Source organism: Python bivittatus, unplaced genomic scaffold, assembly GCF_059951505.1.
Source record: "Python bivittatus isolate LINGU-HERP-01145 unplaced genomic scaffold, Pbiv_v1 ctg000740_np1212, whole genome shotgun sequence".
Lineage (NCBI taxonomy): Eukaryota > Metazoa > Chordata > Lepidosauria > Squamata > Pythonidae > Python > Python bivittatus.
The window spans coordinates 416592-437435 of record NW_028277106.1 but is presented as its reverse complement, the minus strand read 5'-3'; the positions used below and the strand labels follow the sequence as shown (position 1 = coordinate 437435).

The 20844-nt window shown below is 50.2% G+C and overlaps 1 protein-coding gene across 1 annotated transcript in view; it reads left to right on the top strand.

The window, feature by feature from the left end:
- Positions 1-678: 678 nt before the first annotated feature.
- The window catches only part of HSPA12B (heat shock protein family A (Hsp70) member 12B), a 35971-nt gene continuing 15805 nt past the window's right edge, over positions 679-20844 (top strand). Inside the window, exons 1-5 of the mRNA XM_007430829.3 lie at positions 679-797; positions 10867-10928; positions 17304-17404; positions 19121-19245; positions 20509-20695. Coding sequence (XP_007430891.2) covers positions 10886-10928; positions 17304-17404; positions 19121-19245; positions 20509-20695 — 456 coding nt within the window. The 5' untranslated portion in view covers positions 679-797; positions 10867-10885. The remainder of the gene's footprint in view (positions 798-10866; positions 10929-17303; positions 17405-19120; positions 19246-20508; positions 20696-20844) is intronic.

Genomic DNA, 20844 nt, shown 5'->3' with positions numbered 1-20844 from the left:
TTTGGAGAGCCACCACACTTTCACCTTTGCTAAACGGGTTCTGCTGCTTTGAAGACTGTTCCCCATCCTTGGCAAACCTTCATGCCTGGTGGTGATGGTGAAGGAAAAGCAATGCAAGTGATGCTTCCAGGCCCCCCTTTCTCTGGCCACATGCTTCTGTTTTCCAAAATGGAATGCAAAGCGCTCCAAAGGGTTTCAGGTGAGCATCCTCCTCTTCTGTCATAGATAGGCCAGCTGGAGGATGAGGAGAGAGTCTCTGGATGACCCAGAGGGTGTCCCCCTGGCCTTGAAGTCTAGGCGATGCTTTCCCTGAGCCCCCTCCTCCCAGCAGGAGAAAGGGCATGTTAAAAAGTGAGCTAAACTTGTATCCTGCCCACCTCCTGCGGGTGCCTCCCCAGGCCTCTTGTCCCCCTCACGTTGGCCTGCTGCCGTCAGCATCCTGCACATTCCTGCAAAGGAATCCAAGAGGAGTGTTGGTGGACCTCCCCGCATTTGGAGGACGGGGGTGGTGGGGGGTGGGAAGGGGAGGCGTCGCTGCGTGAAGCTTCTGGCCAGTCCAGGCGAGTGCAGAGTTTAAGTTACAGCCCCCTGGGAGGACCGGATGGCAGGACAGACCTCCTCCCCTGTGCACATCTGCAGCTGGGCTTGCAATTTGAAAGCCAGCCAAGAGCTGGGCTGGGCCGGGATAAGGGGGTGGGAGGGGAGTGAGGCTGGAGGAAGCGCCAAGAGAGGAAGGAGGGGAAGGCTGGAGGTTGAGCAGCTACGGAGAAGGGGATCCACGGTCCTCCGCAGACAAGGTGAGAGGAGAAGCTTTGCCTGGGTGGGGTGGGGGGCTTCTCCCGGGGGCTGGCTCTCCGGGGTCAGCCTGGCTGGAGGGCTGGGCCAGAGCAGGGCATCTCGGCTGGCACGCGTCTGCTCCCTTGTCCCAGCAGGCATCTTCTAGTTTGAACATTTGGACAACTTCCTTGACCAGGAAGAACTGTAGAAGGTGGCCATGGGCCAGCTTGCCTGGTGGCCCCCAAGGGTTTCTTTGCCCAGCAAAGGATGGAGAGCAGAGGCTGTGGGAGTGGGGTGGCTTTGCCGGCCCCTCTCCTCTCTTGTCTTTCTGTGCCAGGGTGGCTGGTGGGGAGGCAGCTGGTGGGACGCTGGCCTCCAGAGGTGAGGTGCTGCTCCCGGGGACCAGAGGGCTTGCTGGAGAGCCCTGGGGCGCTTGGGCGTTTGACCTCTTCCTTCTCATTGGCAGCCACCTCATACAGCGGCCATGAAAAGGAACTGTAGATGCGTTCAGGGTCTTTCCCAGGCTTCGGTCAAGGCAGAGAACGGGGGGAGGATGCCAGAGGAATCCATCTTCTGGACCAGCCCAGGTGCCCTGCCCAAATCAGGAAGCCAGAACTTCCAAACCAGATGCACATTATGTCGGGCGTTGGGAATTTTCCTGGAAACGGGGAAAGGGGAAACGATTTCTCGGCCACTCTGTTCCGCAGCTCGGCGTATCGAGGCCCTTGGCCCAGTTCACAGCCTTCGCTCTTCCCTTCCCACCTGGGCCTCCATCCAACAGCCATAATCCCATGGCTGGCTCTGGAAAGGAAATGAGCCTAATAATGGGAATTGGGCGGAATTGCGGGTTTGCGAGGAGACGGCTCTTCCTTTTCGTTTCTTGGTGGGAGAGGTTCCTATGCTTTTGGCCTCAGATTTCCCTATCGTTGCATCTCTGCCTCGGGGAAGCTTCTCCGGCTGGATTCCTGCCGCCCTGCAGCTGTTTTGAATGCAGGGAAGCTGCAGAAACCTGTAGCCAGGCCTGTCCTTTTGTGAGGGCTCTACCAGTTGTGGAGCAGATTGGGAGTACTTAGCCACTGCGAAAACCACAGGGGCGCAATCTAACTGGGAAAAGGTTGAGTCAGCTGGAGTCAACTGGGGGCGTGGGCTTCTTGGTGATGAAGGACCCCAGCCTCATTCCAGGAGAAATGCAACAGACATCCAGAAAGGCGGTTGAAACCTCCTCTGTGAAGTGACGTGGGTTATCCTGCAAAGAGAGTTGGCACGAGAGAGGCCGTGGGGCATAACATTCCTTTGCCACCTTGGGGTCTTCAAAACTGGAGTCTTGAGGACCACTGGTTGTAGCTTTTTGGGGGAGGGGTTGGTTTTTTGGCTTCTGCCATTGCAATGCATGCTCCATTTAGCAGGGAAGAACTGTTAGACCGTCATGCACGAAACCCTGCAGATACTGCATATCCATAATCTGTAAGGCATATCGGGTATTTCCTCTGTTGTGGTGCAGCACATCCTGACAAGGAGTACGGGCAGACAATGTGTGGGCTGCTGTGAATCGAAGGGGAGTTCAGAGTGCCAAGGAGGGAGATAGGAAGGCTGAAATCTGTCTGCGCAAGAACGATGGTTTTCCCTTTCTTTCTCTTCTTTCAAGGGCATTATATGCAAACAAACCACAGGGAACTATAGTAGCATTCCAGCTCTATAATGGCACCAAGTGAGAAACAATAACAGGGAAAGAAACATGAAGGTGGCCACCTTCACCCTCATCACCCTGGGAAAAAACTGGGGGCCGGAAATTCCACCCGTGTTGGGCCGAGCCGGGCTTACAATGTGCAGCATTGCAGGGCTGTGGCTCGCACCCTCTTTGTGTGTTGTCTCTGCCCCATCCGCCTCACCTCCTAGGCCGAGGGCCATCTGCCTGCCATGACCTGTAGGTTTACACCCTCCACCGCCACCCACTTTAGGAGCAAGACGGTGGGTGAAGCCTTCTGGTGTTGAATTGCCCGATTAAGCCTGGTGCGGCTGGAGGCGTATCTTGGAGAACTACAGTGGGGGTGGCTCAAGTCTAACCAGGCAGGAGCAGGGGCTACCTTGAGACGTCTGAAGGTGTTGGTTGGGCGTGGTAGTACCCTTCTCTCTGCATCTGGCTGGAGTCAGGCCAGGATGCCAGAGAAGACGGAGCAGCTGGACCAGTCCAGTAGTAGAGCTGTTCCTTCTCTTCTGGCCATCCAGAGCATGACCCCTGCTTCCAGCTGCCGGGGGATCCCTTCCTGCTGCCTTGACCCTTGTCCACCCATCATTCCAAACAGCTGGGAATCTCCTGGCAACAGGGCAGGGGTGGGGTAGGGACAGGCACAGCAGTGTGGCACCCTCTTCTTAGCAACAGCCTATGGGAATGATGGTGCAAAGGATCACCCTGACTAAATGGAGCTTCCCTAGACAAGAGCAGAATATCTTTAAATAACAAGGGGGGGAGGACAAAGAGCTTTGGGTTTTTTTTTTAACTTCGTAGCCTGGACTCCTGAACGTGTTTGGCCAGTGTAGGGAGCCTGCTGCTGAGGCTACCTCCTGTAGTAATTGACCAGACTTCAGATGATGGCCTCTCAGGTCATCATCATCATCCTCACCCACTTTTATTGATTAGTCAATTGATCATGCAAGACCACACCAATGTCCAGAAATGTAAAATAAATGCAAAGGGGTAAAATGAAGTCAATTCCCGTCGATGGTCCCTCAGCTGACTCTGCTCCCCCAGGCTGGCCATGGTTCCTGCTAGGCAGAAGGCAGATCGGAGGAGCTCCCTCTGCCAGCCGTGTCTCCCTTAAGCCACCCTTTGGCACACGACAACCTTTCAGGTATTGATTGACCACCGTCACTTTCTTCCCACTCTTCTCTTTTGTAAGCTATGCAAGCCACCTGATCGACAGAGGGCTTGATTTCCAGAGCCCTGATCCTTCAAACCCCTTCCAGTTTTTCTCCGTGTTCCTTTAAAATGTGATGCCTGAAACTGGTGTCCAGCAAGTGGTGTAATCAGTGTGGAGGACAATTACCTTCTGTGATCTGTAGGAGGAGAGCTGTGTTAATCTAGGGCAGTGTTTCTCAACCTTGGGAACTTTAGGATGTGTGGACTCCAAGTCCCAGAATTCCCCAGCCAGCCGTGCTGGCTGGGGAATTCTGGGAGTTGGAGTCCACACATCTTAAAGGCGCCAAGGTTGAGAAACACTGATCCATGGTATCAAAAAATCAGAAGAAATCTGGTAGCACCTTTTCTGACGAACCAATTTTATTCAAAGGCAGAAGTTTTCGTGAGCTGCAGCCTTTGAATAAAATTGGTTTTGGGGAAAAGGTGCTACCAGATTCCTTCTGATTTTTTGCTTCTGTGATCTGGACTCAGGGCTTTTGTTCATGCAGCCCAACATTGCACTGTCCATTTTCGCTGCTCCAGCCCATTATTTGTTTGCGTTCAGCTGGTGATCCACCCAAGCTCCCAGTTCTTTCTGCCAAAGCAGATTTCCCCACTCCTGCAGTGATGCATCGGGTTTTTCCTATCCAGATGCAGGTCCTTAGACCTTCAGAGTTGAACATGGTCTTGGGGACCTGGGGATTCAGGGCGTTGCAGCCCCAACAGATGTGGAAGCCGCCAGACTGGGAAATGCAGGGTTACCTCAGCTCATGCTTTCTTTGAAGGCGTGGCGGTTTGAAGTCTCATCAGGTACCTGTCTCTGCCAGAGTAGACAAGAAAGCTGGTTCAAACTCCAATCTGTGAAATCTTTCCTGGGGGTTTAACACCCTCAGCCTTGAACACTTCTACACCCTCTCCTCAGATGAAACCCCGCAGTCTGTGGCTGTTTCTCCAAGAAATGTTGAGCGAGAGACACTTTCCTGCTTGCCTCCAACCTTTGGCAAAAGAATCTAGCTGCCCGCTTCAGAAAAGTTTAGCCCCCAGAAACCACCCCCTCGTCGAGCAGCCTTGTTGCAAAATCTTATCAGCTGCCCGGTCAGTTTCTCAGAGCAGTTGGTGGGGAAAAATAGAGACGAACCGTTTGAATGTGGAACATTGCTACAGAAACAGATTGTCATGACGGAGAGTCCCCCATGCAGAATGGTGGGATCCTGTCCAGGGGCAGGGTGAGGAACAGGACCTGGGTACACCTTGCAGTTTAAATCAGTCTAACTTTTTTCCTTCTGCAGCAGCACCCTTTGATCTCACAGGCTGAAAATATAACACAGGTTTGCGTTTGCTGTTGACCCCACGGGGAATAAAACACTTTCGCTAGCAGAAGCACGGGAGAAATCAGCTGCGAGGCCAGAGGGAGAAGAACAAAGCTACGAAGGGAGGGGCAGCGTACGGTGCACGCTTCTGACGATTATGGCGCACTCTTTCTCATTCCTTTACTTGTTCAACACAAACACTGCAGGGCTGCGGTGGTTAAGCAAATTGGCGAATTAATGTATATTGGATTTGCAATCCCTTGTTTGTCTTCTCCAAGGGAATTCTGGGCTCGGTCCATTGGCAGGATACCAGTTGCGTGCAGATTAGGTGATTTGGGTTCAGTTGTGTGTAACTTGCGTGTAGATAAGACAACACGCGTCATGATGGGTTGCTCAGGAAAATTTTAAAGGGTGATGTAGGGGAAAAACCATGAATGTGCCAATAAAATAGACACAGACCTTGGGAGCATCTTCAAGACTAACCAAGGTCCAGTTTGAGGCACAGGTAGTGGCTATGACCGAGGAGAGCCCTTGCACAGCTTTGTGTTGGGTGCCAATTGCACCCTTTCCTAGAGAGGGAGGCTCTGATCACTGTCACTCACGCCTTGGTCATCTCCTGGATGGACCGTTGCAGTGGACTCTCATGGGGCTGCCCTTGAAGAGCACCCGGAAGGTACAAAATGCAGTGGGGAGGGCAGTTACAGATGCCTCTCAATCTGTGCGTGTTACACCTCTGTTCCGTGAGCTGTGTTGGCTTTCAGGTTCAATTCAAGGTGCTGGTGGTCGCCCATAAAGGCCTACATGGCTTTAGGTTATTTGTGGGACTACCTCACCCCAATGACGTCTACCGTTCCCATCGGGTCTGGCAGGAGAGACGAGTTATGGGTCCCATCCATTAAAGGTACCACCTGGTAGGACCAGGAAGAGGGCCCTTTCTGTCCCAGTACCTGCCCTGTGGAACATCATCCCCCCAGAGAGTTGGTCGGCCCTGACCTGTTGGCCTTTGGCAAGGCCTTGTAGACACGGCTGGGTTCCCAGGTTGGGGGCTGGGGTGTCTGTTGGAGCCGGTGAATTAATTTTGTTGAAACATTTGTGTTGTATCTGTATTGATGGTTTTTAAAATTTATTTTTTAGATCTCAGCTGCCAATTGTCTAATTTTTGTTTGTTTTTTGCTGTTTTTTTAAAATTTGTTGTTCACCTCCCAGAGTCAATTATTAGAGAAGGGAGGCCATATTTGCCAAATGAATAAAGAAGTAAATAAATTTGTGACACCTTCCCCCCAGCCTCAGATGGGCAAAACAGTGTCCAGATGATGCTTTCAAGGGTAGAGGTGGGAAGTGTGTGTGTGCAGAGGAATGGGCGCAACCCCTGGGTCAAAGGCCAGCGGATTGAGAGTAGACGGGGCATCCACCAGCTTCATTCCTCAGTCTTTTGGAATGGGAGGGCTATAATAAATCTAAATAATATTAATTCCAATAAAAGAGAATCTCTTTTATTGGAATTCAGGGCTCAGGGTTGAGTGTCTGCAAGCAAACAACCAAGCTCAGAGAGCACCGAGGACTCCATAATAATAATAATTCCTTAGATCAGGGTTTTTCCAACTGTGCTTTGCAGAACCTCTGAGTTCCTTGAGAGCTTGATGGAGTTCCATGACCAACAAAAGGAAAACGAAGCCAGTTTTCAGACATAGAGCTTTGCCTGTTGATAAGGGATTCCAGGATGGTTTTTTAACCAGCAACTTCCCCAGCCTGAAAACGCTTGGACCCTCCTGCTGTAGAGTGTGCAAGAGGACCTGTCTGGTCGAAGCAGCGCCCTGCTTCCTAACATAGAAGGACATTCTTTCACTGGCTCCTGGGCTTTGGGCAGTCCTCACTTCAGCCCTCATTCCCCTTGTTACCCCACCCCACCCCAGCCCACCCAGCCCTTCCTGCCTCTTTATTTAGAGGGTGGTGTAATTATGGAAACCATGCACAGGAAAAGCTGGGTTTCAAAAAGGGCCTTCCTCTGTGGGTTTCCGGGTTAGAAGCTGCCTGCCTGGAAAAAGGGTGTGACTTGTTCTCCCCGCAGCCCACCCCCCATGTGACGCAGCACCTCGCCCATGGCCCTGTCTGGGCGCACCCAATGCAGTATCTGAGCTTCTATGCGGTTAGGCCGTGCTCGGGGCCCCTGAGGAAAGCTGCTGTTCGCGAGTATCTTGAGCATTTTTTTCTTTCGCCCACTCCGGTGGAAATGAGAAAGATCCGTGGATTGCGAGAATATAACCCTGCTTTGATTTCTCCTGAACGTGTTCACTTATTAGCTCTTGTTCTTAAAAATCGAAGTGCGAAAGGCCGGTCCCTGAATCCCAAATCAAACTGGGCTGTTTTGGAGTGAATCTGAAATGGAAATACTGCAACTCCATTTGGAACATAAGCATTACTTTGAGAGCAACCTGGGATTTTTTAAAAAACCCCTGTCTGCAAAACACAAAAATAGCAAATCAATATCCCTTTATTATTATTTTTTCCTGTTCCACGTAGGGAAAAGGACAGATGAGGGAAGCCACCAATAGATACAATCAAAATATTTGTGCAATCATTATCTCCACAATTGTACTTGTTATCGAAAATAGCCATTCTGGGGGCCTCATACGGGAAACAACTAACAACAGATATCAAAGCGGATGAAAGAAATAAAAATGACAGCTGCTAAGCTGCAGAGATTAAAATGGCAGAGATGAAGCTGATCAACAGATCACGTTCCTGTGTAAATATAGACAACTACAATTAAATATTTTGTTCTGTGCGACATGTTCACTCACATGTTCAGTGCCAATCAATGTACGATATTTTTCTTCATTGTCCTGTAAAGAAACGAAACCAGAAAACCAGCTGTTTTCCTTTAAAGCAAAAATCCCCCAGCCTTTAAATCAGTGTTTCTCAAACTTGGCCACTTTAGGATGTGTGGACTTCAACTCCCAGAATTCCCCAGCCAGCATGTCTGGCTAGGGAATTCTGGGAGGTGAAGTCCACACATCCTAAAGTGGCCAAGTTTGAGAAACATGGGTTTAAATGAACCTCGTACCAAAATATTTGCATCAATTCATTTCAAAACTGGGAGGCTGCCTCCATTTGGCACGACCTGCGATGCTTGGAACTGCAGCTCCAGTTGGATGACGTCCACCAGTCCCACCACTGTTGGATTTCCCATAAGAGTCAAAGGGAGGTACAAAACTTCTGAATTCCAGACTTGCTCCTGAGTGGAACCAGATCTCTCGCCTCCAAACCAGATGCTCCCTGGCTCCGTCTTGCCGTTCCCATATAGACGCCCCTATAAGATTTCCTTAAACGGTCCCGCCTGTAAACTGCTTTGTGTCTGCGGAGGGCTTTGACATCCGCCTAAGGGCGAATGGGGGCCAGACCTGCATCTCGAAGCACTCAGAGATTCAGTCCAACTACAGTCAAGGCCGGGCAGAAAAACAACTGGATCGCTTTCTGCGTGGCGGTATCGATCGTAGGATTCAACTGAGGTTTGGGTGCAGTAGGGGCTGAGTCGCAAGAGGGACAACGGGCTTGACCCAGAGTGGCAAACCTTTGCAGGTGTTGACCCCAACTAGCAGCCTTCTCCCCAACACATGTTTGTTTTAACCCCAAGTCTATCTGGAAAGGGCTTCTGTGCACCTAAATCTCCACTTTTAAACCACGATTCATGTGTTTTTGCAAGCAGGTGGATTGATGGAATCGCTCGGATGCTGCTTTTGAACTTCGTAAAAAGAAAAGATGCAATGAGGGGCAATTCAAGGGATTGGAGAGGGGGGTAGAGTAGCTCACCCCAAACTAAGACTGATGATTTGGGGGCCTTTGTAATTTGGAACTAGGATTGGAGAGCACGTGTGCTGTGGCAAATGCTTGCAGAGAGATTTTTATTTCTCCCTCTCTCAGAGTGTGGACTTGGAATTATGTGTTGAAATTAAATGCAGGGAGATTTGTGACCAATAAAAGGACCACACACACACACACACACACACACACACACACAATAAGCTGTAGAATTCTCTGCCAACAGATGTGATTATGGCCACCAATGTAGAGGGTTTTAAAAGTTGAGTAGAGAAATTTGTGGAGGTTCAGGCTACTGGTGGCTCCTTGATGGCTACACATCTTAGCGGCCATTTGTCAACATTTTTGTGGTTGTCGCCTGTCTTAAATGCCAAGTACTGGAAGCAATTTGGGAGGAGGGCAAGAGCAAATCCTGTCCATGTTTCTGAGCTTCTCAGTGCATCTGTTGGCCATCGAGGGACCAAGAAGTTCGGACTTGGTGGGTTGATGGCCTCATCCAGGCTCTTCTTAGGTTCTTCTGAACACTGAGGGGCAGGTGGGACTGGATGACTTCAAGGACCTCTTGCATCTCTACGGTTTTCTGAGAGTTCCCTTGCTTGCCTCTAACTGCAGCACAAACTGCCCCGACAACCTCTTTTCCATGGTCTTCATGACTTTCCCTTCATGTGGCCCTCCAGCAGCAGTGTCCCTACGATGTGATCAAAAAAGTCAAGATCCTGGTTGCAGTGGCCTGACTGAAGTTTTGCTGACACAGGTTATGCCGTGGATACAATCTGAAGGGTTTCATTAGCCATTCAGTTGGTGGCACAGCCAGGTGACCCTGGTGGTGAGATTAGCATGGTACCTCTTGCCCACTTTAGGCTGGTGTAGGCATCTCCTCTCCCTCTGGGCATCGCCTTCTGGATCTCAGACCTCTGCATCAGGCTGAGCAGTGGTGGACCAGGGGAATATATGTTGAAGTGGCATAAAAGAGAGCAAGAACAACTTTCCCTTCATGTGTCAGCTACTGTTTGACTTGCTTTTGAATATGGGTTTAGCACTCTTCTAGGATAGCCCTCAAGCTGCGTCCAAACGAAGCAATCAGCTGATATCCAAATAGCACGTTCTGCAAGAGCGTTCCTCTCAAACAGGGCTCTTTTGGAAGAGCTCTAAGTCCATCTCCAACAGCAGCCTGACTTGCAGCTCATATCATCTGATTGTTGGGCTCCCGTTGAATGCAACGTGCAAAATGCTTCCAACAAGTGAGGCTTTATCCTTCTTTTTCTTCGGGGTCATCTTTTGTCCTTGATACTCATTTGGATTCAGCTATTTATTACCATGTTGTCACTTGGGGGTGGGGTCTGATTTTGTAAGCCACCCTGAGTCTTTTGGCATTGTGGTAGGCGATTTGATTTGATCTGATTATGTGCCCTCAAGTTGATGTTGACTCTTAGCAATGATATAGATGGACCTTCTCTAGGACAGTCTGTCCCCAACCTGAACCTTCAGGTCTTCCAACGCTGCACTCATCACTGGTGCACTGAGTCCATCCCCCTTGCTGCTGGCCATCCTCTTCTCTTTCCTTCCACCTTTCCCAGCCTCAGAGCCTTCTGTGGAGAGCTGGGTCTTCGCATAATGTACCTGAACTAGGATAATTTGATCAGTTATAAGAGACTGTTAAATCAATTGATCAGAGTGAATTTTGACAGATGGCTAAACCCACAGGTCTCATTCTCTTTCAAAGCTTGCCTCCTCCCCAGCTCCATCCCACATTAAGAGAAGTAGTTGGTGTTCCCCCCCCCAAACAGTGACAATTGGTGGGAGGGGTGGAAAGCAAACTCAGGGGTATCCCCCAAGGCCCTGTCCTCAACATGCCTGGTGCACCATGATTAAAGGCCATTTGATATCACTGCACCCATGAAAGGGCAGGGATCCTCAGCAGAGGCAGCAGATGCCACGCCAGCATAGTCGTCTGCGGGCAGAGGGGTGTGTGTGTGGAGTGCACTTTGGAACCAGAATACGTCATTTCTGTGAATCTCTTCTCCAAAGCACAAACACGGTCTGTATGTTCTCCCTGTTTTTCAGGCACAAGAGTGATGTGAAGATGTCTGCCCTTGTGGTTCCCACAATGCACACGCTACAAATTGGTAAGGAAAAATGCAATGTCCCAGCTGTGGTCCTGGGTGGTGGAAGTTGTGAGAGCCTCTCCGAGAGGGTTGGGGGGCTCCTGGGAAGGGGTTGGGGATGCTGCTCAGGCCACCCAGATTGCCACAGGAAAGTGCAGAAGAGCCCAAATCCTGCAACTCTTGCTCTCCAGCTGTGCTCCATGAAAGCTCTGCACGTTCCAGATGATTGCCAACATCTAACTTCTAAGACGGTTGGGCTCCAAAGGTCATTTCCCCCCCCAGCATCTCACTTTCATGGAGTGCTCTTCACACCAGTGGCCTCTCCTTGGATTTCTGCACGTGTCTCAGACGCCTCTTCTGCCAATGGCTGCTGGTTGGCTGGCCAAAGTCAATGAAGACAAGGGCCCTTGTTCTCCGCTTTCTTTCCACACCTTCTCCTTCAGTCTCTTGCGGATGCCTCCTTCTCCTTCTCCTTCTCCTTCTCCTTCTCCTTCTCCTTCTCCTTCTCCTTCTCCTTCTCCTTCTCCTTCTCCTTCTCTCCCTTTTCTGCAGGGGTGTCTGCAGGATATAGTCAAAAAAAGCCAAGGTAGTAGCCTTGACGATGCAACTGAAGCTCCGCCTGGTTTTTCTGCGCAGCGCACATCAAAAAGGGGAGGGCGTCAACCGGTGGTTCCGGCTGCTATTTTAACTTTTGTCACCCCTGCCCCCTGCAGACTCCTCTGGGTTCCAGGAAATAGTTTTTCCCCCTTTAACAAAGAGGTTCTGCAGCCTGGAAAAAGTTTTGAAACTCTTAACCCACCATGTTGGGAGTCAGTTATTGTCTCAGCTGCGGCAAAAACTGTCTTTATACGTTTGAGCGTGGCCTGGAATTTGGAGACAGCCATTGTGTTTTCACAGCAAACATACCTCTATTTATATTTTCATACCCGCCACACTCATTCCTTCTGAGGTGAGCAATTTACACAAAGTGCTGAAAAAGAGTACAAAATCATCTTCAACCTTAAGGATGAAGGCATGAGATTAAAAAGGAAAGGAAAGGAAATACAGTTCCCACTCTTTAGAATACTTTTTCCTGTCTGTGTGTCTTTGCGAGCCCTCTGGGATGTCCTCTGGGGGGACAGGGGAGTCAAAAGTCAAGATGGCAAGGGTGACCGCATGTTCTCAGCCCCACCCTTTTTCTGTCTAGGTTGCTTTCATGGATGCTTCTTTGTGACCTTCTCTCTTGTTCCACCACACATACTTCTTAAGTACACCACTCCCACCATCGTCAACTTCCTTGTATGTTTCTCCTGACATTCCTACAGCTCTCTTCCCTGGAGGAAAATGGCAGAGAACTATGCTCTTCTAGACAGCCGTGTTTCCTTCTTGCAACAGACCACATTCTGCCCACTTTTCCTTCTACCACCATTTCCATGGCTTACGTTTTCTCCCACTCTGTTGCAAATAACTTACTGGCATTGTGCGTGCATATATGTCCGGTCTCTCTGGCATTGCAGGGGAAGAGAGATAGGTTCTCCATAATTGGTCTTCTCAGTATGGGTGTGATGTAGTGATGAAAGTGTTGAGCACCAACAGAAGGGATCAAGGGTCAACTTCCCACTTGATCATGGCACCCCCTGGGTCTCTTCGGGCCAGCGGTTATCTCTCACCACTGTCCTCACAGGCACCGCCTTTAACTCCCAAGAGAAACATGTTCTCCAAATGTATATAATGTAGACCGTGCTTCCTGTGGGAGATGTATATAAATGTATATAAAGAAATATTATCTGCCTGTCCGTCCATCCATCCATCCATCCATTCATCCAGTCTCATAGACAAGGAAAAAGCTAGCAACTCTTCCCAATACTGTATGCTCAGGTTGCCCCCCTCTTTTTTTAAGAGTTCATATAGAGCAGTGTTTCTCAACCTTGGCCACTTTAAGAGGGGTGGACATCGCTGGCTGGGGAATTCTGGGAGTTGAAGTCCACCCCTCTTAAAGTGGCCAAGGTTGAGAAACACTGATATAGAGAGTTTCCCCATCTTCCAAAAGACAGCTACAACACAGCCTGGAGTTTTATTCCCTCCTTCTGTTCTTCCACCTTGTTTTACTGCCCTTGATTGAGGTTCTCCAGCTTCTTCTGGAGAGGAATGGCTGATGCCATCTCTCAGACCTGACCGACGTGGTCTGCTCACAGCTTGGGCACTGTCCTCCAAGGGGCCTTGTTTGCAGAGACTCAACCCAACCAAGCTGCTTTGTCAACAGCAGAACCGCCATGGATTTGGCAAGCAGCATGCCGCTTTCATTCATCTCTCCACCTTCTGCTTTCCCAAGATCGGAAGGCTTGCATGAAAACCCCTCCGTTCCACTTCTTTTCCTCCTCCAAAGGCTGGTTATTCGCTTCTCCTTTTGTTCCCAGTAAAATATGAACGCTGCTGCTGCTAGAGCTAGAAAAACCCCCATGTGAGGAAGGATGGAGGAGGCCCCAATGCTGGTTTGCTCCAGTCCTGTATCTTCAGCTGCCTGGGTTCCTCTGACTCACCGCTGGAGGCCTTTGGAAGAGAACAAAAAGCCCATTCTGAGCAGGCACATTAAACCTGACCCTTTAAAGACCCTCCGTTCTGGGAGTTGAAGTCCACCCCTCTTAAAGTGGCCAAGGTTGTGAAACACCGAGATAGAGAGTTTCCCCATCTTCCAAAGAACATCTGCAACGCAGCCTGTGAGAAGCTGCTTCTCAAGGGTTCTTCTCCTGCAGATGCTGGCGTGCCAGGCCAGCCTGCCACCTCCCAGAAAGGATCTCCAAGCTCCGGCTTTCCCCACTGCCAGCTGCTAAAGCAGGCTGGACAAAATGTTAGCAGCAGCCTCCCCCTCCCCAAACACTCACCCCGAGTGCTGATTCACATCGTTCTCCATTCTCCTTCCCCAATCGCTTCCAGATGTGGACTACAGCTCCCAGAATTCCTAGACCAGGGAAGTGCCGTTTCCACTGGTTTGAGGTCCACCCCTGATATTGGCTTATTGGGGGCCTGCATAGGGGGCCAAGGGCCATTTGGGGAGGGTTGGCAGGAGTGTGAAGTAGAGGGAGAGTATGTTAAGCATCTTCATGTCTTCATGCACCTATTTTGCTTCTTAAACTCTCCAAGTTCCCCCTGGATACAAGAGAAGGTCCACATTTTTGATCCTACTAATTTGGGGGACCCCAATTTGGGGGCTTCCCAGCGGGGGGGGGTAAAATTGTCAAGAGGGTGGCTGCAACAATGTAGTTGAAGACCTGCCCCTTTTTAAAGTGTGTCACATGTACGAGCCATGTTAAAAAAAGGTGAGGCTTCGATTGTGTGGCCGTAACCACCAACGTCACCCTTTTGACCTCTGGGCAGATACTTCCGTCTGGACTGCAGTTTTTCTGACCACTGACGGGGGAATTCTTGGCCTTCCTGCCACGCTTCTGGAGAGCACAAGGCTAGGGATGCTCCCCCCAAAAGCCATGAGCTATAAACAGAGACGTTCTCAGCTAGAGTCTTTGTTTCGGTAAAGGCTTGCCAAGACGAACAGCCCCACCTCTGATGGGTGAGAAGATCCTGTGGAACTTGCAGCTCGCACCTTCCCAGATCTTGGATCTGCCCCGGGCAAAGCCACTGAAGGTGGCACTTGCATCTCAGTCCTGCTTCCCCTGCCCAGTGCCGCCAGGCGTTGGCGGTCGGCCGATAAAATGAGAGCAGGTCTCTCCGCCAACCCGGAGCCACAGCTGGGGCCTGTCAACCAGGAAGCATCACTGCTGGTTGGGGTGGGATAGAGACTTAGGAGGGAGGGGAGCAGTTAGCTCGGTCCCTTAATGGGAACCAGGTGTGGGGCAAGGAGAACAGCCGACGGGCCTCCTTCAGCCCGCTGTGCGTGGGCGAGATCAGCCTTCCTGCGTTCAGGGCTCTGGCATGAAATCCTGCTTGCTCCGTTTTGCGTGAAGGATGGGATCTGCCCACCTCTATCCAACAGAAGGGAAAAAAGAGAGGACAATGTTTGCCCCCCCCCCCCGCCCCGTGCATTTAACCTGATCCATCGACATTGCAGGAGGAGAACTTGGTTAGTTACGGGGCGAAAAATCAGAAGGAGCCTGGCAGCGCCTTTTCCAATGAGCCAATTTTATTCAAAGGCAGAAGCTTTCGCAAGACTCCTCCTGATTTTTACCTTGATCAAATAAAGACTTGTTCAAGACCCTGAATTATAATTGTTCAAGACCCTGACTTATAAATTCACTAAATAAGCCCTGGGCTAAGCCAAGTGGGTGAATACTATCCGAACGTTCCTGGGGATTGGAAGGTCAAACACGTCAAGATGGTAGCCACAACTGGGCGATCAATGTGGGTAAAAAAAGGGCTGCGATTGCACAGTGGTGGCCCCCATCTTGACTTTTTTGACTTTTCCTTCCTGTAGATGCCTCTGGTACTGAGACTGTTGGCCTCAGCATTGCCAGAGCAACTCTGTAAGAGTCTCTAGTTCTGCTTTAAGCCTTTGTTTCTGTGGTCAGAATCGAGATTCCGTCGTCTTGGGGGACCTACTTGCCTTTTCCTTGATATATTCTATTTCCGTAAAGCAGAGATGTGCAGAACAGAGACCTGAATCAACTTTTCAGGGCTTCCAATCCCCAACTCTTTCACAAAACTCTCACAAACTCCCCCGGCCCTAAATTAAAGCAGAACTCAAGTTCCCTAGTAACTATATAGACGCAGCCCTGACATTTTCTTGAAAACAGTGGAAAAGTGGTTGCCCCTCACTTCTTCTGGGACCTTTCTTCGACTTCCCAGCCTAGCTTTCAAACCTGGGATTTCCTCGTGGTCTCCCATCCAAGGACTAACCAAGCAACAAGAACTGCCAACAGACCAAGGGAACTGAAGAATGCTGGGAATAACCCAGGGTGGCCTTTTTTGGTCAAAGAATTAGGAGATCAGTTTTTAATGTTCAATCTGATCAGTCTTGGGCTCTGTCTCGGGTAACTGAGAGCCTAAGCCAGTGTTTTTCAACCTTGGCCGCTTTAAGACGGATGGACTTCAACTCCCAGAATTCCCCAGCCAGCTGGCTGGGGAATTCTGGGAGTTGAAGTCCACCCATCTTAAAGTGGCCAAAGTTGAAAAACACTGGTCTATGCCTTTTGCACAGTGTTCTGATGGATCGATCAATCTTAGATTTTCACCAAAACAGAGTCGCTCCCACAATCCTAAACTAAAAGACTCTTGGAAGCCTCAGGGGAAGCCGCCCTGGGGAGTGGGTTTCAGGAAGGGGGGGGATCTTCGCACGGCCCTCCCCAGGGGAACAAAAGCAGAAACACTTCTCTGCCTCCCACGTTCTCCAATCGCTCCCTTCCTTGGCAGTTGCCCAATGTCACAGTTTCCATGTTCAGGTCTTGCAAGCAATCGATGTCCCGTCTTGTTTGGGTCTCAGGTTACTGAGAGGAGCCTGATCCCCACTCCCCCCAACCCAGGGGGGCACCTTCCCCAAACTTCTTAGCTGCAGGTTTGGAGGAAATGCCTGGACTGCATGCATTAATTAAGATTAATACCCTCTACCTGTTTCCTATTCCCCCCCTTCACTTTCTTCCATGGGCAGTCATAAAGACCCAGACCAAGCCACAAAGGCTCAGGAGCTTTTTTTAAAAGGAAAGTAATTCAGTCTCTTTGCTGCCTACCTTGACCAGTTGCCCTCCAGATGTGTGAGGCAGCATCTCCGTCCAGCACTAGTTGGGGGGAGATGGCTTTGACTTTAATGCAGTCAGCAGGTTGACAGGCTGTGGGTCTGGGAAAACAAATGGCAGTTGGGGCGCTTGGAGGACCCTTGCAGAGGTGGGGAACTTCTGGTTGTCCAGATGCTGCTCAGTTATGGCTTCTGGGAACGGTGGTCGTGGCAGTGGTGACTGAGACCGCAGGGAAGTTGCAGGAGTTGGTTCTCCACCTCCGTTGTACCTGAAAAAGACAAGTGCGTGTTATCTGTTTGTGCGACTAGATCTAGTGACAAGTAGGTGTTGACCCTTGGGGTGCATTGGGAGCAAGTGTGAAGACACAATTCCCCCCCCCCCCCCGCTGCATCTGTGGGAAGACTGAGCCGCAACCGGTCTTCAACTCTTTTCAGTCATTTGCAGAAATCGAAGCTTGAAACTCCAGGATGGTGTTTTCTGGTGATAATGCCATGAACAGCAGAGTGTTATTGTATCCTGGACAACTTTGTTTATCTATCTGGACTCACGTATGCGAGTGAACAACCTGTGAAGTATCCGCCCTCTGAAAGAAAAAGAAGTAGTGACGTTCTTCCGCGACGGTGGTGGTGGGGAAAAATTCACTCCTGGTGGCCTAGTGAGGTTTCTGTTCGCCCCGGGTGACCGAGAGAGGGACTGCTTCTAAGCATCGCTCTTTCCTTTCCTTCTTCTCTGCCAGGTACAAATGGTGAGCGGTCCCGCACCCCATCTCCAACAAATTCTCCTGGACGCCACAGTGAAAGCTGCAGCATTGCGCCTCTCACCCCGTCTCAGTCACCGGTAAGCAGAACGGAGCCCCACCGGCTCGCCCAAAGCCCCTAAAAGGGGTGAAGAGGCAGGTCACAGGAGGCTCATCGAGTGCCGCTGAGCCCCGGAGCCTTACTATCCGTGCTAAAGTGCACCAGGAGGCGGAAGTCAAAAGTTGCTGCTGGGTCCGGCCCCCGAAGTCCTAACAAGTCCAGCAGTGTGACTGGTAGCCATTGAAAAACTAGCCTGGGATGCTGCATAAAAACCAGCCCTCACCGTATCCTGTGGTTGAGAGTGCCACAGTCTCTCTGAAGGGCGCCGAATGTTTCTTCTTCTGCTTCCTTGAACCTCGAATCAGCAAAGCCTTTTATCCTGTTCACTTCATCTGTGCTGTGATTTTGCCCTCCTGTTTAAGCCTCCCCTGGCAGTTTCTCCCCCTCCCCACTTTTTCCTAAAACGTGAACCAGAGGCGTTTAAAGACAAAGCCCACCATTTAACTTCACAAAAAGCTCCCAGGTATTTAAAAAAATCTCCCGTTACTTTGAAAAGATGGAACTGAAGATGACAGATAAGCTGTAGGGGCACTGAGCAGCCCTTCAACTGGTCATGAAAAAACCTTTTTTTTTTTAACAAATAAAAAATAATAATGAGAAGAGTGACATTGTTTTACATTTTTGGCAATAACTTCAATATCTGGCAAATAGGTTAACATAAGTTAACTTTTCATTGGCTTCCTGTGACCAGATTTTAGAGTCAGAGTTTTCAAAACAGTCTCTGCAGGAATAGGGTGAGTGGGTGGGCTGTTACTTGCCCCCACATCCTTTTTTGAAAGTGGCAATGTGCACGTACAACTTCCACCTCGAAATACGTCAAGAGCGTTGGGCGTTGGAGAAATTTGAGTCAAGCTGGACTCCTGATGACAACACAGACATGGCCGTGCCGTTTTCTTGGCATAAATATGGAAGGGAATTGCAACTGCCTCCTCCCAAGATGCATTTCCATCTTCTCAGTCTCTAGCCACTGGATCTCCTGGTGGTGTCCCATTCGTACACGCAGCAAGGCTGATCTTGCTTGGTGTAAAGTCTTCTTCAAGTAGAACTTGGCTCCTCCTGCCTTTGAGGAGGTGTGGATGTTTCCACGGCCACAGTGCAGAAGCGTTTGCTCTGTTTTCGTCCGGATGTGTTTGCACTTCCCTTTCTAGCCCAGAGCCCTGGAATGTCTTGGTGGTCTCCCATCCAAGAATTAACAGGCTGACTTTACTTAGCTTTTTCATGATCAGACAAGACAAACCGTGTCTTTATCTCTAAAGGTTTAAGTTATCTAAACTTCAGAGTGTGAATAATTCCCAGTCAGTGCTGTATAAATACCGCGGGACCCAAATAATATAAGGCACTACTTGTGTTTTGTAATAATACAATAAAACAATAGAAAGAGGGAAAAGTTATGAATAAATTCCCACTGGCAGAATTTAAAAAAAGCTTTGCAGCCTGGAAGGGAACACTCTAGAGTGGGATTTCTCAACCTTGGCAACTTTAAGAGGGGTGGACTTCAACTCCCAGAATTCCCCAGCCAGCCTTGCTGGCTGGGGAATTCTGGGAGTTGAAGTCCACCCCTCTCAAAGTTGCCAAGGTTGAGAAACCCTGCTCTAGCAGTAAGCGTGGGGTGTATGGGGCTGGGGCCAGATTCTGCATTAGTGGGAAATCCCTAAGTCCTCCTGCAGGGCCTGACATCTTTGTGGGTGCTTTGCAGAGAAATGAGATCCGGAGGCGACCACCCACTCCCTTCTGCGTGGTGGTGGCCATCGACTTCGGCACCACTTCCAGCGGCTACGCCTTCAGCTTTGTCAGTGACCCAGAGACCCTGCACATGATGAGGTACCACGTGGAGCTGAAATGCACGATCGAAATGCGTCTGTCTCCCAGACACACAAATGCACACACACACACACACACACACAGGCATTTGTTCTTCAGATCTCCAGTCGTTGGCAGGATAGTCTCTGAATATTCTCTGCATGAAGGAACAAAGAATATTTGCTTTCCACGGGCATGTTTCGGGTGGGAGAGCTGTGCCAAGGATGGGACCCCACCAAAAGATTGCGCCCAGCCCCGATATCAGGATCTCCCTGCCTATGTGAGATTTTGGAGCACGGGCTTTAGATTTTCTCGAGGACAGCCCGATTTTTAGTTCCTGGCGGCTCCCTTTCCATTGGATGAAGAGCAAGATTTGAACGTTTTTAATGGGCAAATAAGATGGCACTGAAAACAGTGTACGAAGCCCATTCTGCTATGTTGTGCCCAGGGCATAGGAGTTCTGAGTTGTTACTTTATAAAAGTTCACACTATAAATAAAAAGCAGAAGAAGTCCCAAAAGGAAACTCGCAGTTAAATTCTTCCTCCCCCCGCCCCCCCCCCGCCATGGGAAGAGATACTAAAGCAGTTTAGAGAGTGATAGTGTTTAAATAATATTTATTTTCTCACCGGCAAGAAACAATAACTTGAGATTAGGAGGAAACATTTTGCTGAGTCTTCACTGAGGGACGCTTCTTGAACGTAAACGTGCCCAGATGATCTTAGTCACGGAAGAGGGTCTTGCTAAATAAAAGGGGGCGGAGGGCTAAATCCATGTCAAAGGAACACCTGGACCCCGCTGTGGGCCCGGCTCCAAATGCGAAATCCCTTTGGACAAAATTTCTTTGGGTACCATACAAAGTTCAGCAGAGCCCCGACTTGCATGCTGCAAAATTCAGGCAGATGAATTCGTTTTGCAGAACAGGCCAGCCCCAGACACAACCCTTCTGTTTTTTTAAAGACTTTTTTTATGCTGCCTTTCTTGTTTTCATAAATAACTCAAGGTGGGGAACACACAATGCTCCTTCCTCCTCCTCTTTTCCCCATCACAACAACCCTGTGAGGTGGATTGGGCTGAGGGAGAGGGACTGGCCCAAAGCCACCCAGCTGGCTTTCATGCCTCAGGCGGGACTAGAACTCAGAGCCTCCTGCTTTCTAGCCTGGAGCCTTCACCGCTTGGAGTGAAAACTGGCTCTCTTGGAGTTCTGGGGAACTTAGTTTTGGGGAACGCCGTTAGCCCCTGCGAGGTGGGGAGAATTAAGTTCCACTTTGGATTTTTCCTGGCAGGAAATGGGAAGGAGGAGACCCTGGGGTGGCCCACCAGAAGACCCCCACCAGCCTTCTCCTGACGCCGGAAGGCTCCTTCCACAGCTTTGGCTACACTGCCCGGGATTATTACCACGATCTGGACCCCGAGGAGGCCCGGGACTGGCTGTACTTCGAAAAGTTCAAAATGAAGATCCACAGCTCCAGCGTGAGTGGGTCCAAGGAAGCAGGACGGGGGGGCACCCAGCTGGGGTCCGCTGGCGTGGGGGACTAGAGCTCCCATCCCTCCAGCCAACAAGGTTCTTGGGAGGTGTAGTCCAACTGGGGGGTCAAAAAAGTCAAGGTGGGAGCCACGAC